This window comes from Notothenia rossii, assembly GCF_949606895.1.
Source record: "Notothenia rossii genome assembly, chromosome: 9".
NCBI classification, from domain to species: domain Eukaryota; kingdom Metazoa; phylum Chordata; class Actinopteri; order Perciformes; family Nototheniidae; genus Notothenia; species Notothenia rossii.
This window is the reverse complement of record NC_136907.1, coordinates 63,927,166-63,941,388: the sequence shown is the minus strand read 5'-3', so window position 1 is coordinate 63,941,388 and position 14,223 is coordinate 63,927,166. Positions and strand designations below refer to the sequence as shown.

Here is a 14,223-nt window from a genome sequence, read left to right as displayed (position 1 = left end):
ATACATTTCCCTCCACTCACAGACTTTAAAGAAGAAAGAAAAGAAAAGGAAGTACGCTGTCTGGCATTTTGGGGTATTTCTCCACTGGTTAACATGGGTTAAAAATACCGTGTAACTGTCACGTTTGAAGGGACGAAATCGTGACATCTTCACGTCTCCCAGCATGGTAAATCGTCACATGTTCACGTCTTGCCGTGATACCGGGTTGCTTTTAACGTATTTGTCGAGCATTTATATAAACGCTATATGGATTGATTTTGGAGACACATGAACCAAGGTACCATTCAAAGTTTACCTGTCTCAGCTTCTGTTGAACTCTTCTTGCTGACGTTGTCTCCCTTGAAGGCCCAGATGTAGACGGTGTGGAGAACTCCAGGCTTCAAGCCGACCAGCCTGTACGACGTGCTCTCACGTCCTACTGGGATGTCGCTGCTGGATCCATCAGCAGAGGTGTAGCTCAACATGTAGCCCTGGATTTCTGCCTGGACACGATCCCATGACACTGTTGCCGTGTCCTCTGTTACTTCAGTGGTGACCAAGTTAGTAGGAGAGTCAATGTCTGAAGAAGAAGAAAGAGAAGTAAATGAATAAAAGACAAGCATGCAAGTAACAAATAAGGTGATTTTTCTTCATCAGTCCTTCTATCTTCTAGTCCATTCAAATTGGTAGTGGAAACTGTAGAAACTTCACATTGTACTAATTTTAACAAATAATTGATGTTAGCGTTTTGCTAATGAGGGCAGTCGCTATGGACTGGATATTTGTGTTTCCTGGACCAATGATGACTTATTATGACCTACTCATCATCATCATTACAAACGAATAGGTTCTGCTGTGTTGGACCCACCCAGTTTAGGGGGAATCTTGAGCTTTGTCTTCTTGGCCTTTTGTCGCCCTTTATTCATTTTTTTTCTACCCTGTGTCAGCTAAGTGATCGTGTAGAGGAGTTGCTTTTCTAGTCTTCTTCTTTTGGAAAAGTCTTCACATTCTGCCTTCACATTTAGGGGAATGATAAAATGAATTTTACAATAATAAAAATGGGATTCAAGTTTGGGAACAATCGTGATCAAGCTTTAAAAAATAAACCTTGATACTGGCTGAAACGAAGAGCGGTCTCCCGTGATAGAGTCTAAAGTTGTTGGCCCTTCCGTCCTCCCTCTGCGGCTCTACAACAACATCACCTGACTTCCTCCTTTGCTTCCCTTTTAACAACTACAGTCACCAGAGGGCTTTGTCAACTAAACATAAACATATGTTGTGAGCTGAAAGACTCAAGGCATTTCTTTAGAGGACAGTCTCGACTGTAGCATGGGGCAGGATGAGAATCGTTGAATGTAGAATATCAATATCATTAAATTGCTGTGTTTGGAAGTGTTGTGAGTTAGTAGAGAGTTAATAGAGAATCATCATTGTTTGTCAAGAATGAACTATAAGACACTTTGAATATATTTCACTGATTGCTGTTTTCTTTTTTAATCACCTGACTGAGAGTGTTGCAGTAAGTCTGTTATCCATCTACTGTTTTTGCATAGCTACTGTGAACGGCAAAGGACCCAACGTCTCAGAGAAAGAGCTCTGTGGAGAACATTACTGACACACAACCCATGGTTTGGTCCTGATCATTGAGCTGGCCTACGAAGCAGTTGGTGGTGCATGGGTGTTAGTCTGCCGAGGGAATGTCGATGAAAGCAAAGTGAGAGAGCAGCAAAGAAAGGGAAGGAGACAGCAAATAAAAGGGTCACAGAGGCATAGAAAGAGAGACACAGAGGAAGTGAAGGGAAATGTAAAAGCAATCATCATTTAGGATGATTCCTCTGTGGCAGCGGCTCAGTGGAGGTCAGTCTTGTGTCAGTGCGCAGTCTGCATCATGAAAATTGATTGATGATGCTTCCAGGAGAAGAAAGGAACCACGCAGCTGTCTACCTATATACCCCCTCTCTGTCTCTCTTCTCCCGTTGTCACTTTTCCGTCCTTGTGGATGCACTGCTTGACAGTTTGTCATGAGCTTAACCACAGAAATAATTCATAATAGCTCCATTTTATTAGGGTTTTCCCGCAAGGCCAAGAAAATGAGAGGTCAATCAGTAGTCAAAGCACCTTGAGTGCTAACCAATGGTGCTCAGCAAGCGCCTGAAACTACATGTGCAAATTGCCAAGCATATTAGGCATCCATCTAAATGTTTAGTTTATTGGAATACTATACTTTAATAACGTGTTCTAAATCATTCTAACATCTATCACATGTTTTTTGGTCTGTTGAGATCACACATTTTCCGTTTTATACGAATATTTTATTGAGGAACTTATTAAAAAGTTGTGTTTTGTTTCAATAGCTTCCATGTCATGTGACCAAGTGCTGGATCGCTAGAAGGCACTCCTTTTCATCTTATTTTCATTGGACTTCAATACTGTCTGTATATTGTTATGATATACACATTTGTGGCCGGCTGAATGTTTACACAGACTATGTGCTTTTTACTATTACACCTCATAATTTCACACACCAGAACTGTGAGTATGAAACACAAACAGGAGCATAGGCCACCAGGCAGATTTTATTGGCATGTTGTAATTTTGGCAGAAATTGCAAATTAGTTTTCTCACATTCTAGTATAAATGTAATTTCAGTGGCCCTAGCAGTAGGTTAGAAATAAATGTACATGCACAGTCCAATCGGCAAGTTGTTGGGTGAGGTCGGGCAAAACCTAGCCACTTTGTCCAAATGTCCAAAAGAAAAAGAGTTTAATCACCATGAAATATTGCCTCCAACCTCTATCGTGATACTGTTTTTCTATACAGCCAGACATCCAACAGAGCTTTCTGGCTATAATCCACAGTGAAGGAAACACAACACTGAAAACAGCAGACCGCTTTGACAACCATTGATACATTGTAACATTTGTACCACAAACACGGATTTTCTGGAGTAAATCAGAAGAGAATGAACTCTGCTTTTTATTTTGTAACTTTAAAATCAAAGTGATGCAACAGATCTAATCTTATCCAATAAAGTTAGTTTAATGAATGATAAACTGAAGAAATAGTGTTCTTTTGCGTTTTATCCATCTCTACAAATTAACTTAAATTAGATTTTTAAGTAACCATCTCAATAAAGTGTGTACATAATGCCTTGTTCTCTTTCAAAGTAAATGTTTGCCTCTTTGTTGTGAAAAGAAAGTTTTGTAAAAAACAAACAAACAAATTAACAAGACAAGCATGTCGTTGATGAGGAAAATGTATGCTAGAGGGGGTAGGACCAGGAAAGTTTTTTTAAAGCTTCTTCTTGCCCCTGTTGAACATGACAGAGACTATTTGAGAATGTATTTCTTTTTTTGTACTTTGTTATAATTATTATGAGTGAGAAAAAAGAAAAAAAAAGAATATATATATATTATTATTATTGTTGTATGTTTTGTTTCTGACATGTTCAATAAATTGACTAAAAATGTATATATTCTATATGCTATTACTGTAGATATTTTTCCAAGCACAGCTGCTTTCTACTTGCATTTGCTCTCGAACAGTGTGTGATGGATTGAGTTTCTCCAGACGTTGTACTTCACTAGCTGCGCAGCGACAGTGGCTACCGGGCTGCAGAACAAGAGCTGTGGCTTTGGTGATTTGGAAAACAGCTTATCCATTATGGCATGTTCAGCAGAGGCATTGACCACAAGGCACAGTAACAGGCTGTCTTTCATCATTTACAGCCGCAACGTACTTTAGAGCCATGTGGGTCGGCGGATGTCGCCAAGAGGAAATTATGAGTCAATAGGTGCCATTCTTTTAGACACCGCAGTATTTCAGGTGTTACTTATGTTTTGATGGTGAGCCCTCTGGCTCCCACATGCTTTTCATGGTTGTCCAACAATTTATTTGTACTATAAGTAGCTATTCATTATTTTTGACAGAACTGATCTGTTTATTTCACCACATCTAGAGGTAGAAGTACCATAGGAATGCCATTTTCACAGTTTTGAGAAATTACACCATTAGTTTTTCATCATTAGACGTTTTTTTTTCAAATGCAGATGTACTTGCTGTCTATTTACCGAAATGTATTAATATATCAATACCAATGAGCTGTATTACAGTAACCATAAATAAATGCAGAAATTGCATTTAATCCTCCAATAAAAGAGAACAGTATATCTGATGTGCCTTGGCCTTGTTGCTACATACACACACAAACAGGCCAATAGAGCTGTCTCTTTTAACACCAATATAATGAAACAAGAAAAAAGGGTCATACTGTAGTTTATTATCTCCATCAAATGTCTCTTCTCACATTTTCCCTTGTCATTTTATTTGACTGTACGGAGAAAATGCTGATAGACAAGTCTGAGCAGACTAACTGTGTATGTTAATATCATAACGTACCCAGTCTGAGCAGACTTGTGAATCCCATCGGGCCACATGTGTTTCTTTAATATGTCCTAATAACATAAAGACTAAACATTCCTCTCGTCTAAAGCCGAGTCCATCTGCTTTTGGTGATCTGTGCCTTGGTGGCTACTTTATTGAATCAGAATCAGCAGTAGCAGCCGTGGTATGTTGTGTTTTACGCCTTGTGAACTTTTGGCAGGTTAGTGAGTGTGAGATGGGTGTTTCAAGTTTGACTCTGGGGTTCTCCTTTACTGATGGCAGTAAAGAGGAGAGGATGATTTATAGAACCACATTAGATGCACATATGTGAATCAGGCAAGCCGTAAATATTTAATGTAGAGCCATTCCCTACAGACAATTCACGATACCAAGGCCATAATGAGCACCCTTAATAGCGTTGTAAATATTACATGTGTTCAGCTTTCAAATAACTTTGTCATATTGAAGAAACAACATAAGTGCATTTCCACATTGTCACATTAAATACATTTAAGTGGTTATTTATTACGTTTTAGGAGAGGGAAAGTCCGAAAAGACTTAAACAGGCAGATAAAGGAAATAAAAGGGAGAAAGAATGGAAGACATAGAGAAGATATAGAAAATACTTTCCACAGTAGTCACAGTCATATCCTCTGTCGACAAAAGCTCAGTTTCATTTAATAACAGTAGCTACACATTAATACATTATGCTTCGCTTTATAATGTCACTGAAATCGTCTCTCTTGGACTCATTCATTTTCATATCCTGTCTTACTCTTGCACTTGATTAACCATCATTTCTTGCTGTAACTACCATTTACTGTCTTCTCTACTTAACTGCTTTTGCTCTTTTTTTACATGAATTCCTCATCTTCCTTTTATCTGTCCTTGAATCCAACCACACTGGCCCATGGCAAACAGCATGTTCGGGTAAATAAATAGGTGAGTGTGGTTCCTGAAACCAGCGCATCCTCGCAGGCAAGCAGGGCTGAGGCCTATCCTCCTCAATCACCTCTAAGCCTTTTCATGCTACAGCTAAAATGAGGGATTGTAGCTACTGGAGTGGAGACAAGCCTCTCTCTGTCTGGTGTAGATTAGCGCACACACACACACACACACACACACACACACACACACACACACACACACACACACACACACACACACACACACACACACACACACACACACACACACACACACACACACACGCACACACACACACACACACACACACACACACACACACACACGCACAAACACAATTACGACACAGGTAGCACACTCACACATTGAAAGATTAGCATTGACAGGGGCCCTTGACTACCTGGCTGGCTTCAAAAGACCAAGGTGAGTCTTGAAAATACCAAGCTAGCTCTGATGACTAAAAAACATTAAATTGGCTGCCTTAGGGTCTAAAAACCGAAGAGCCATCGACCTGGAGACTGCTTTTGAACCGAGTAAGCTCTGAAAGTGAATGAGAACGGAGAAGGAGGGAAAGAGAGTAAGAAAACGTTTTTAAAAAGTAAAAAATATTGAGCAGAATATTGTGAGAAACTGAAAACCTGTTGTGCCATTATGGACAATTGTATTGTCACTTAAACAATATCCATGGCAAAACTGAATGACAGGACCAGATGTTAAAGTAAAGCTGTAAAATGAATTCTTCCATATGTACTGAAAAACCAAATACTAAACTAAAGGCATCAAACTTAATGCCTTCCCGCTAAAATCCAACATTACCATATGGAATCTGTAAATGATGGACCTTCAAACCAGGAACATCAGGGTAGTCGTAACATCGTTGATCTCATGTTTCGTCTTGGTGTTAGGCTCACCACAGCCATTAAGACCTGTCCACTCCAGGTTATGAGGGTGTAAATTCTTGCCCTCCGTCATTAACCCAAGATCACGCTTCTTGCTTGCTGTCATCATTACGTCATTATCATTGGCAGTGCATCAATGGTAATACCAGGTTGTTTCATATCGCATTTCAGCATTTTGAATGACAGATTATGTGTTTTTCCTATTTTTCCTAGTACATTCAAACCACTAGGGAATTACCAATTGACAAGAGCTAAGAGCTGTATTTGAGGCTTCGCCCAATGCAGAAGTGGAATATGGATGTCCTCACTTTTTCTTTAATGTGTTTCAGTTCCACAAGTGGCTGATCCATCATTTGAAGTGTCATCCAATTCAGACACTTGGTGTAAGCACTAACGCAAATCCCTGCAATTTCCATTCAGCAGTAGACAATTGATCCCATTTTGTGCTTACTGATAACTTACATACATCATTTGCACTCAGTAACAGATTAGGGTAAATGAAGCATGGAGGGCGATGTCACTGACCTGTGGCTCCCGTGACAGAGGAAGGTTTTCCCTCAGAGGTTCCTTTGATGGCATGCACTGATATCTGGTACTCTGTTCCTGGAATCAGACCTGCAGGGGGAAAAAAAATGTTTAGGGTGGTTGCAAACACTAAAGAAAACAAAACAGACAAAAAGGAACTGCATAATTAAAATGGTAAAAATATCAGTTAGAGTATACTTTGTGTTCATATTTCTGCATAGGATGATTGGAGAATATTGAGAGGTAAATGATCATGTAATGTTGGGGCAAACACAGCTAATGCACAGCCTCCCTTCCTTTAGGGCAGCTCTTTCTTTAATAATATCCAGCTAGCCAACCCTAGAGGCTTAAGTCTTGTGTTCAAACTTGTTTCTCTGTCTGTTACAACACTTACCGACAATAGTGTGTTTGGTGCGCGCCTCTTGGCTCCTCTTGACGTTCAGCTCCTCCTCCTGTCCTGCTGGGTTGATGTGTGTGAGCCTGAAGTGATCCACCTCAGAACGCGGGTTCTTCCAGTCGACCTTGATGGAGACTTCTGTCTGGCCAAGAACTCTGATACCATCAACAGTGGAGACATCTGAGAAGGATACAAGTGTTGGACAGAAAGGTGGAACAGGGAGTTCAGACGTGCCCCTTACACTGGAAAGCTTAAATTAAAACCCCTGTAATCACAAGCATCTGCTTTACTATACTCCCATGTCCTTGAGCAAGATGATGAATCCCTTTTACCCTGAAATGAGACCTTTCTAAGGAGAGAGCCATTCAGGATGTTTTGCCATCAGGAAAATGTAACAACAAAACGTGATATTAGAACATTTGTACATGGCTATATAAAATAAATCACACCTTGTCCTACAGAATCCTGTGGATAGTGTCTGCCCTTAATGGCATGAAAAGTGCACACTGTAGTCTCTGTATGAATAATCAAATACTAGCACATGTATATAGTGTTGAACCGGAGACATTCTGAATTATATAGAAAAAGTATGTTAGTAATGCTCATTGTACATGATGTACACAATACCCTCCTCTATGTGACTCAGAGGTACTATACTAACTGTACCATTCTTAGACCGGGGTATTTAGGAGCATTAAAGGCTTTTTCAAACATATGCCATTAGATAAATATATCCGAAAAACAAAGGTTCCATTTATGATATTAACATACCCAGGAGGGATGTCAGGATCATAGCAGATGGTGAAAATAGACAGAACAAAGTGTCAAAAAATGGAACCAAATGAAAAGGGTAAGATTTTTCTTTGTATGCCAGCTATTGGGCTTTTCTAAAGGAAAAAGAAAAACATTCACTTAAACCCTCTTTTGAAGTAGACCACCGTTTGAAGTTGAGAACTATGCAACCAGTCTGCCTCATGCTGTGTACTCACAGAACCATAAGCCAGATGAGGTCGTGTTTTCTCATGCCCATTTGGGAATGCCGTGCTCTGTGAGTTTATTTTTTTTTAATGGCTAACCAGGCTAACCACACATCAGAGTCAAACTCAATCTCTCCCTCTGTCCATCTGTCTGCCCACCAATCTGGTCTAGTAAACTGTTGCTCTTCACATCTGTCTCCAGCACATCTGTGATCAAGTCCGATTTACATTAAACACATCCGTGTAGCCATTTCCTTGTAATTACCTTTACATTTAATGATGAACAAACCAATGCTTAATGAAACGCTTTGTAATGACAGGCTTTAGCTTGTCCATTGCTTTCCAGCAAAACATTTCCGTGAAACACATTTACGGTAGGTTTAAATACAGGAAACTTCACATCTTGCACAAATCACTGCAAGTTGTTTAGCATAAAGGGAACAGACTGTCTTGCCGTGTAACTCTAAAAAAATCTTAATCTACCCAGGCACATCAGTTTTTAATGGGTCACATACTATATGACTTTAATGCTAAGCCACAGACACATTTAAAGGGCAACATGCTGCATCCAGCCCTGTTCTACTTCATCAGTCATGGATCTCAATCTGAGTCATGCTCATTTAATCAAAAGCCATTTTAAGGCGGCAATGTTGTTTTTCAGATGTACTCCTTTGTACTGTGCTTACCTGTGGTAGCCTCGAGCTTGTCTGCTTCACTTTGGATTTCTTTGATGACGGCATAAACTTTGACAATGTAAGTGACCCCAGGACTCAACTTCTTAATAAGGTGGGAGTTCTCTGTGTTGGGAACCTTAACCTAAGATATAGTGGGTTGAAGCAAAGGTGTTATAAAAGCAAGAAAATATGGTTATATGCTACTGCATTTATTTGACAAAGCTACACAGATAAAGAAAAAAAACAACATACTTGCTTCAGGGCACTCTCATCATCTTTGGGATGATATGTCAGAATGTAATACTCTGCCCTGCGAACTGACTCCCACTCAACCAGGAGAGAGACGTCGGTCAGCTGGACCAGCCGCAGACCCTGAGGGCCGATGACTGACAGAGGGTGACACAGAAAGAGAAAGGACACAGAGAGAAATGGATTAACAGAGGTACCACATTTCAATGCACTGTTCTATCACTTTGATCAGGTCTTCGACTGCTTCACTGTAAACCTTTTCTCTTCTGTAATGTTCTCTATAACACCTGAAGTCAATTTATTTTATCACATCAAATCAGTATGAGAAAAAGTGGCAAAAAAAAGGCTATAATGCAATTGCAAGCAAACATAATTATGTTTTAGTTTTAATTCATATTTATTTTTAAACAGTATGAGATATAAATCCCCATACCTGTTTATCAAACTACAACAAACAATTCAACAATATTAACATTTTATTAGGAGAAAATATATATTTTTAAATGATTTTTACATTTGGCCCATTTAATACATTTCTGCTGAACTTTCTTTACATATGTGAACTTTATTTAATCTCAACATCTACAACCTGCTTAATAAATATTATAGGTAAAATATCTCATAAACTATTTGGTTTCTGGTCACAGTTTGATCCATATTGACTGGTTAGACAGTGCATGCTTTACTTACACATTTAAATCCATAAAATGATCATTAAAGCAAGAAATCATAGAAACAAGCAATGCATTTTACGGAATTCTTTTTTTTTAAATCTGAGATGATCAGAGGAAAAATATAAATGTTCAGTGGTTATACAAGGCCAAAGAGAAGGTGATGATGGAAAAACATATGGCAGGGTGCGGATAAAATTGTATTAAACTACGGTGGAGTATAATAATGAAAAAATCTGCCAAAAACATGAGACAGCGAGTCAGCAGAGTTGGGGAGTGAGGCTTTCCACAAACAAGTGAATGGGTGTTGAAAGAAGCAACCATAACTTTGGCAGGGAAGGATTTCACATCAAGTTCAAATGCCATTCCAAAAGCAAAGTCAGGAAGCCAAATGTTTTTTTTTCTCTAACGTAGCAATCCTTTCCATCCAGTAGCAGTTAATATCCCCCTGTCGCTACTCTAGACTCAGGGCATCAACAGGTTTTACACTAGAATAATATTTAAGAACAGCTGGGGAGGATAAATTAACATATTAAGATTGCGAAAAGTGGAAACTAATAGTGATTTGTGTCTTCTTTGAGGAAAAAAAGATTGAAATGACATGTTATTGACAAGGCTATCAATCTGCAACAAGTGAGCACTAAGGAAGTATCACTGTCAAAATTGTTTGGGACAAATTAAATAGGAGTTCACTCAACTGGAACTTGGTGTACTTTAACCTTTTGCTTCTGTTTTTAAATATTTGACACTTCTCTGAGAAACTTCCTTTATCCACAGAACTCAGAAAAGTTGCCAAATGTGGTTTTGAGTTGAGGACATATCTCAAAGGGTACATTATGTTGACTTTAATCTCTTTTTTTTTTAGACAGTTAAAGGGGCCACTGTAAGAATCGTAAATCCAAAGCATCTGCATTGTGTTGAAATAGCTCTACAGAATGTACTTTCTTCACTTGACTCAAAGCGCTGATAATCTCAACCGCTTTGTGTCTAGATTATGTCATTGGAGGAGGCTGCTATCCTTTCCACTTTTCAACTCTAATGTGATGGATAGAGTTTTAGCTACAAAAACTAATATTTTCATTGTTAGATCACCACTGATTCTCTAAACCTGCATCTGCCTTCAATTGTGGCGAGAAAAATATTATAATGTTGAAGCTATATTAACATTGACGGCAAGGAACTACCGCTGCTTTACCGGAGGTTAAGTATTTTTCAATCCCCACTTCAAAAGTCATGTCCTCACCAATGGAGCAGATTGACATCCATCATCCTGGTGCTAAAATTGCAAGTAGCCAAATAAAACAAAGAATGTCTCTTCTTCTCCTGTGGCGTATTACTACTATTATTACATAAGCTAAAAACAACACTATGTATATATTTTTTTTATTACCACCCACTTTCTCTTCCTCGCTGACTTTTCCTCTCACACAGGGCCATTATTAATGTTGGACTCCATTCAACATCAGCTACACATGAGCCTGCCTTTGCTGAGCGAAATACAGCTTGACGAAACTAAATCATCATGAAGAGTTTGACATAGCTGACCTGGCGGCTAACACGAAGAATGTGGTTCAGGAACTGACATTGGTTGTTGAGCTTTTCTTGTGGTCAATCCACGTGTAGCTTACATTAAAATCTCCTTCTTAAAATATGTGCTCTGAGTTAAATGAAGAGGATAAAACATAGACACATGACCAAAAGTTTCCAGTCCCAGAGATGAACCCTTAAAAAAGCTAAATTTTGAGCTAAACACCTGAGGCTGATTCTTCAAATGGCTGTCACAGAATGAACTGAGCAGATTGAACTGACCTGGCTGCTGCTGTGTACCTTTATGCTTGCCTGGCCTTAAATTGCCATAAAATGCAATTTCGCACTCTGCTCCTGAGGGCAGTACAGTAATAGCGTTTTGGTAAACAGTGCGTTAAGCAGGAAAGGTGATCATTCTTCATGGGGGTCACTGCAAGGTGGCAGTCAAGAAAGACTGATGGGTGTTGCTATTTTACAGCAGTAGTACAATACAAATTGTGACCTCATGTTATATGTTGTCTAGAGGCCATAGCTGTCAGGGGTCACAGGGTCAGCCCACTGGAAAGGCCCCATCAGCTGCTCTATCTGAAATAACTGTTGGGGAGATGCTTTAAATTCCCCACAACTAGGTCACCGTGGCCATCATCATGACTTACTTTAGTTTAGGTCACCATTTATTACAAATTAAGTATGATAGAAATTTGGCCAAGAAGACCGCTCTTAAGGGAGCTCAACGAGTTATAAATGATTATATATTTGAAAAGTCAACGGAATCAAAAGCCTCATAAGATAAGAAAGAGTTGGTGGACAAAACAGTAGTAACCCATGTCATTGGTACAGGAGAGTTCAAATTCATCGTTGCAGGGTGACACATTCTACATGTCACATGATAAAAACGGATGAAAATAATATAATAAATGGTCGATGAATCCCATTTAGCTACTTTGGTTTTAGGGCCCTGGTAGAGTTTATGGTAGCTCACTGTCACACTGCCATGGCTTACTGTCATACAGAGCCATTATCAAGGTATTAGTACCCTTTTGCTTTTCATTAGAAATGTTCTTTTAAAGAAAAATACCTTTTGCAGTTGAATAACCAAGGATGGTGCAGCATGAATTACACAGAATAAAGCAGATACATTGAAATAAGCATGAATTGATTGCTCTTAGTCCTATACATGTATTCAGTGTCCTACTAAAAGTTTTTCGTTAAATGAAATAGGAAGGAAATGATCTGAAGGTGAACTGGGCTTTAAGGGCAAGTCTTGTATTTTTTATGGTCCCTGAGCTCCTTGTAGCATCTGTGTTTTCCATAAGATGGCAGTTAACATTCACAGCTTAATGTCAGCGCCATAGTGGTGACTAAATAAAAAGACGAGGTGTGAATGCTAATCCTCAGAAGAGAAACAGATCAAAACCTGGGTCATTAAACTACACCCTACATATATAAATCACCCAGAAAAAAGGTTATAGTGGAACATGCTTACTCAGATGCAATTCATTTCTATGGGACACAGAACAAAACAGGTACGAATTATCTTGAAACACCGATAGGTTCTGAGTAAAAGTCTTTTGAATATCAAATCTAAATCTAACTTCACCACAGCAATGTTAACTAGTTCACAAACTTACTCACAGCCTTAAAGCATTTGCGTTGCTAGGCATTTTAATAGCTTACCTAATGAGCAGTCTTCGCCATAAAAGCCTTCTTCACAGATGCACTGGCCATCCACACACTGGCCGTTACCAATGCAGTCGTTGGGACACTTCTGGACGCTGCAATCCTCGCCGGTGAAGTTTGAGAAACACACACATTTGCCATCCACACATTGCCCTTTGTCGTTGCAATCGTCTGGACATATCAGCTGGCTACAGTCCTCGCCTGTGTAGCCCTGAAGGCACACACACTTCCCATCCACACATCGACCGTTGTCATTGCACTCGTCAGGGCAGGAGGACACGGAGCAGTCCGGGCCTTCCCACCCTGGGTTACAGAGGCAGCTGCAGTTCTCCGGTTGGTAGGTACCATGCCCACTACAGCTTGTGTCCACTCCTTGAGAAAGAGAAGAGTAATAAAAAAGTATACATCTAAGTAGGCTACATGTATCCTCAATAACTGTACTTAAAGCTTTTTGTTACATTTGTTGAAAGATATTTTACATCCTGACAACAATCAACAAATCAGATCCTCCTAAGAACTATGTAGGCCTAAAAAACTCTTAGTATTACTTATGTAAAATCTTGAATGCAGGAATTTACTTATTTCTATATGGTAATGGTACTTTTACTTAAGGTAGTGAGTATACTTCTTCCTCCATGGACTATAGCTGTGGGTCAATATTGTTAGGTTGTGGACCTTTTGTATACAGTCTATGAATGTGGCACTGCTTACCTGCAGCTCCACCACCTCCACAACATCCCTGGGTACAGGCGGTCTTTAGGTAGGTGACTTCTTCCTCCAGCCCATTGACTCTGTACAAAAGTGACTTGAAGCTTTCAGAATCCTCACAGTCACACTTTGGTGTCTGCAGCCTGATGTTGTGTCTGAAGGTGATGTCGTTCTCCCCATTAGAAGTGGTCTCAGTCTGCAGACCTACAGACGAACATATATTCAATACTTTAGATACTACTTTTGGTCACAATCCTCACACACAATGATACGGTTTATTTAGCATAATATCCATTTCTGGATTAAATATCTATATAGCCATCATGTGCTACTGACAACAATGAAAGTGGAAAAAAAGATACCTAAAAAGGTCAACCTAAACTTTTATGTAATTTCCACCTAAGTGTGAGGTACAGTAATGCGGATAGTCTGACCTATATACAATTACAAAAATAAAACATATTGTTTCCCAATGAAATCCATATCCTTGTGTTGAAAGGGTTTAGGTTCTTATCATATTTCTCACAAAAACAGTTTCTTCAGCTATTGTTGTTTACAGACTTTCATCCAATTCACTTATCTTTCTGCATACACACTCATACACCACTCATGGTCTTTCAGTAATTA

The 14,223-nt window shown here is 39.2% G+C and overlaps 1 protein-coding gene across 3 annotated transcripts in view; it reads right to left on the bottom strand.

Moving 5' to 3' along the window:
- Positions 1-14,223, bottom strand: part of tnn (tenascin N) — a 45,877-nt gene that overhangs the window by 24,738 nt on the left and 6,916 nt on the right. For all 3 annotated transcript variants that reach the window (XM_079652126.1, XM_079652128.1, XM_079652127.1), the window contains exons 3-9: positions 13,600-13,800; positions 12,886-13,260; positions 9,014-9,147; positions 8,774-8,903; positions 7,108-7,290; positions 6,714-6,803; positions 296-559 (exon numbers count right to left, since the gene is read on the bottom strand). In XM_079652126.1, the coding sequence (XP_079508252.1) occupies positions 296-559; positions 6,714-6,803; positions 7,108-7,290; positions 8,774-8,903; positions 9,014-9,147; positions 12,886-13,260; positions 13,600-13,800 (1,377 nt within the window). The remainder of the gene's footprint in view (positions 1-295; positions 560-6,713; positions 6,804-7,107; positions 7,291-8,773; positions 8,904-9,013; positions 9,148-12,885; positions 13,261-13,599; positions 13,801-14,223) is intronic.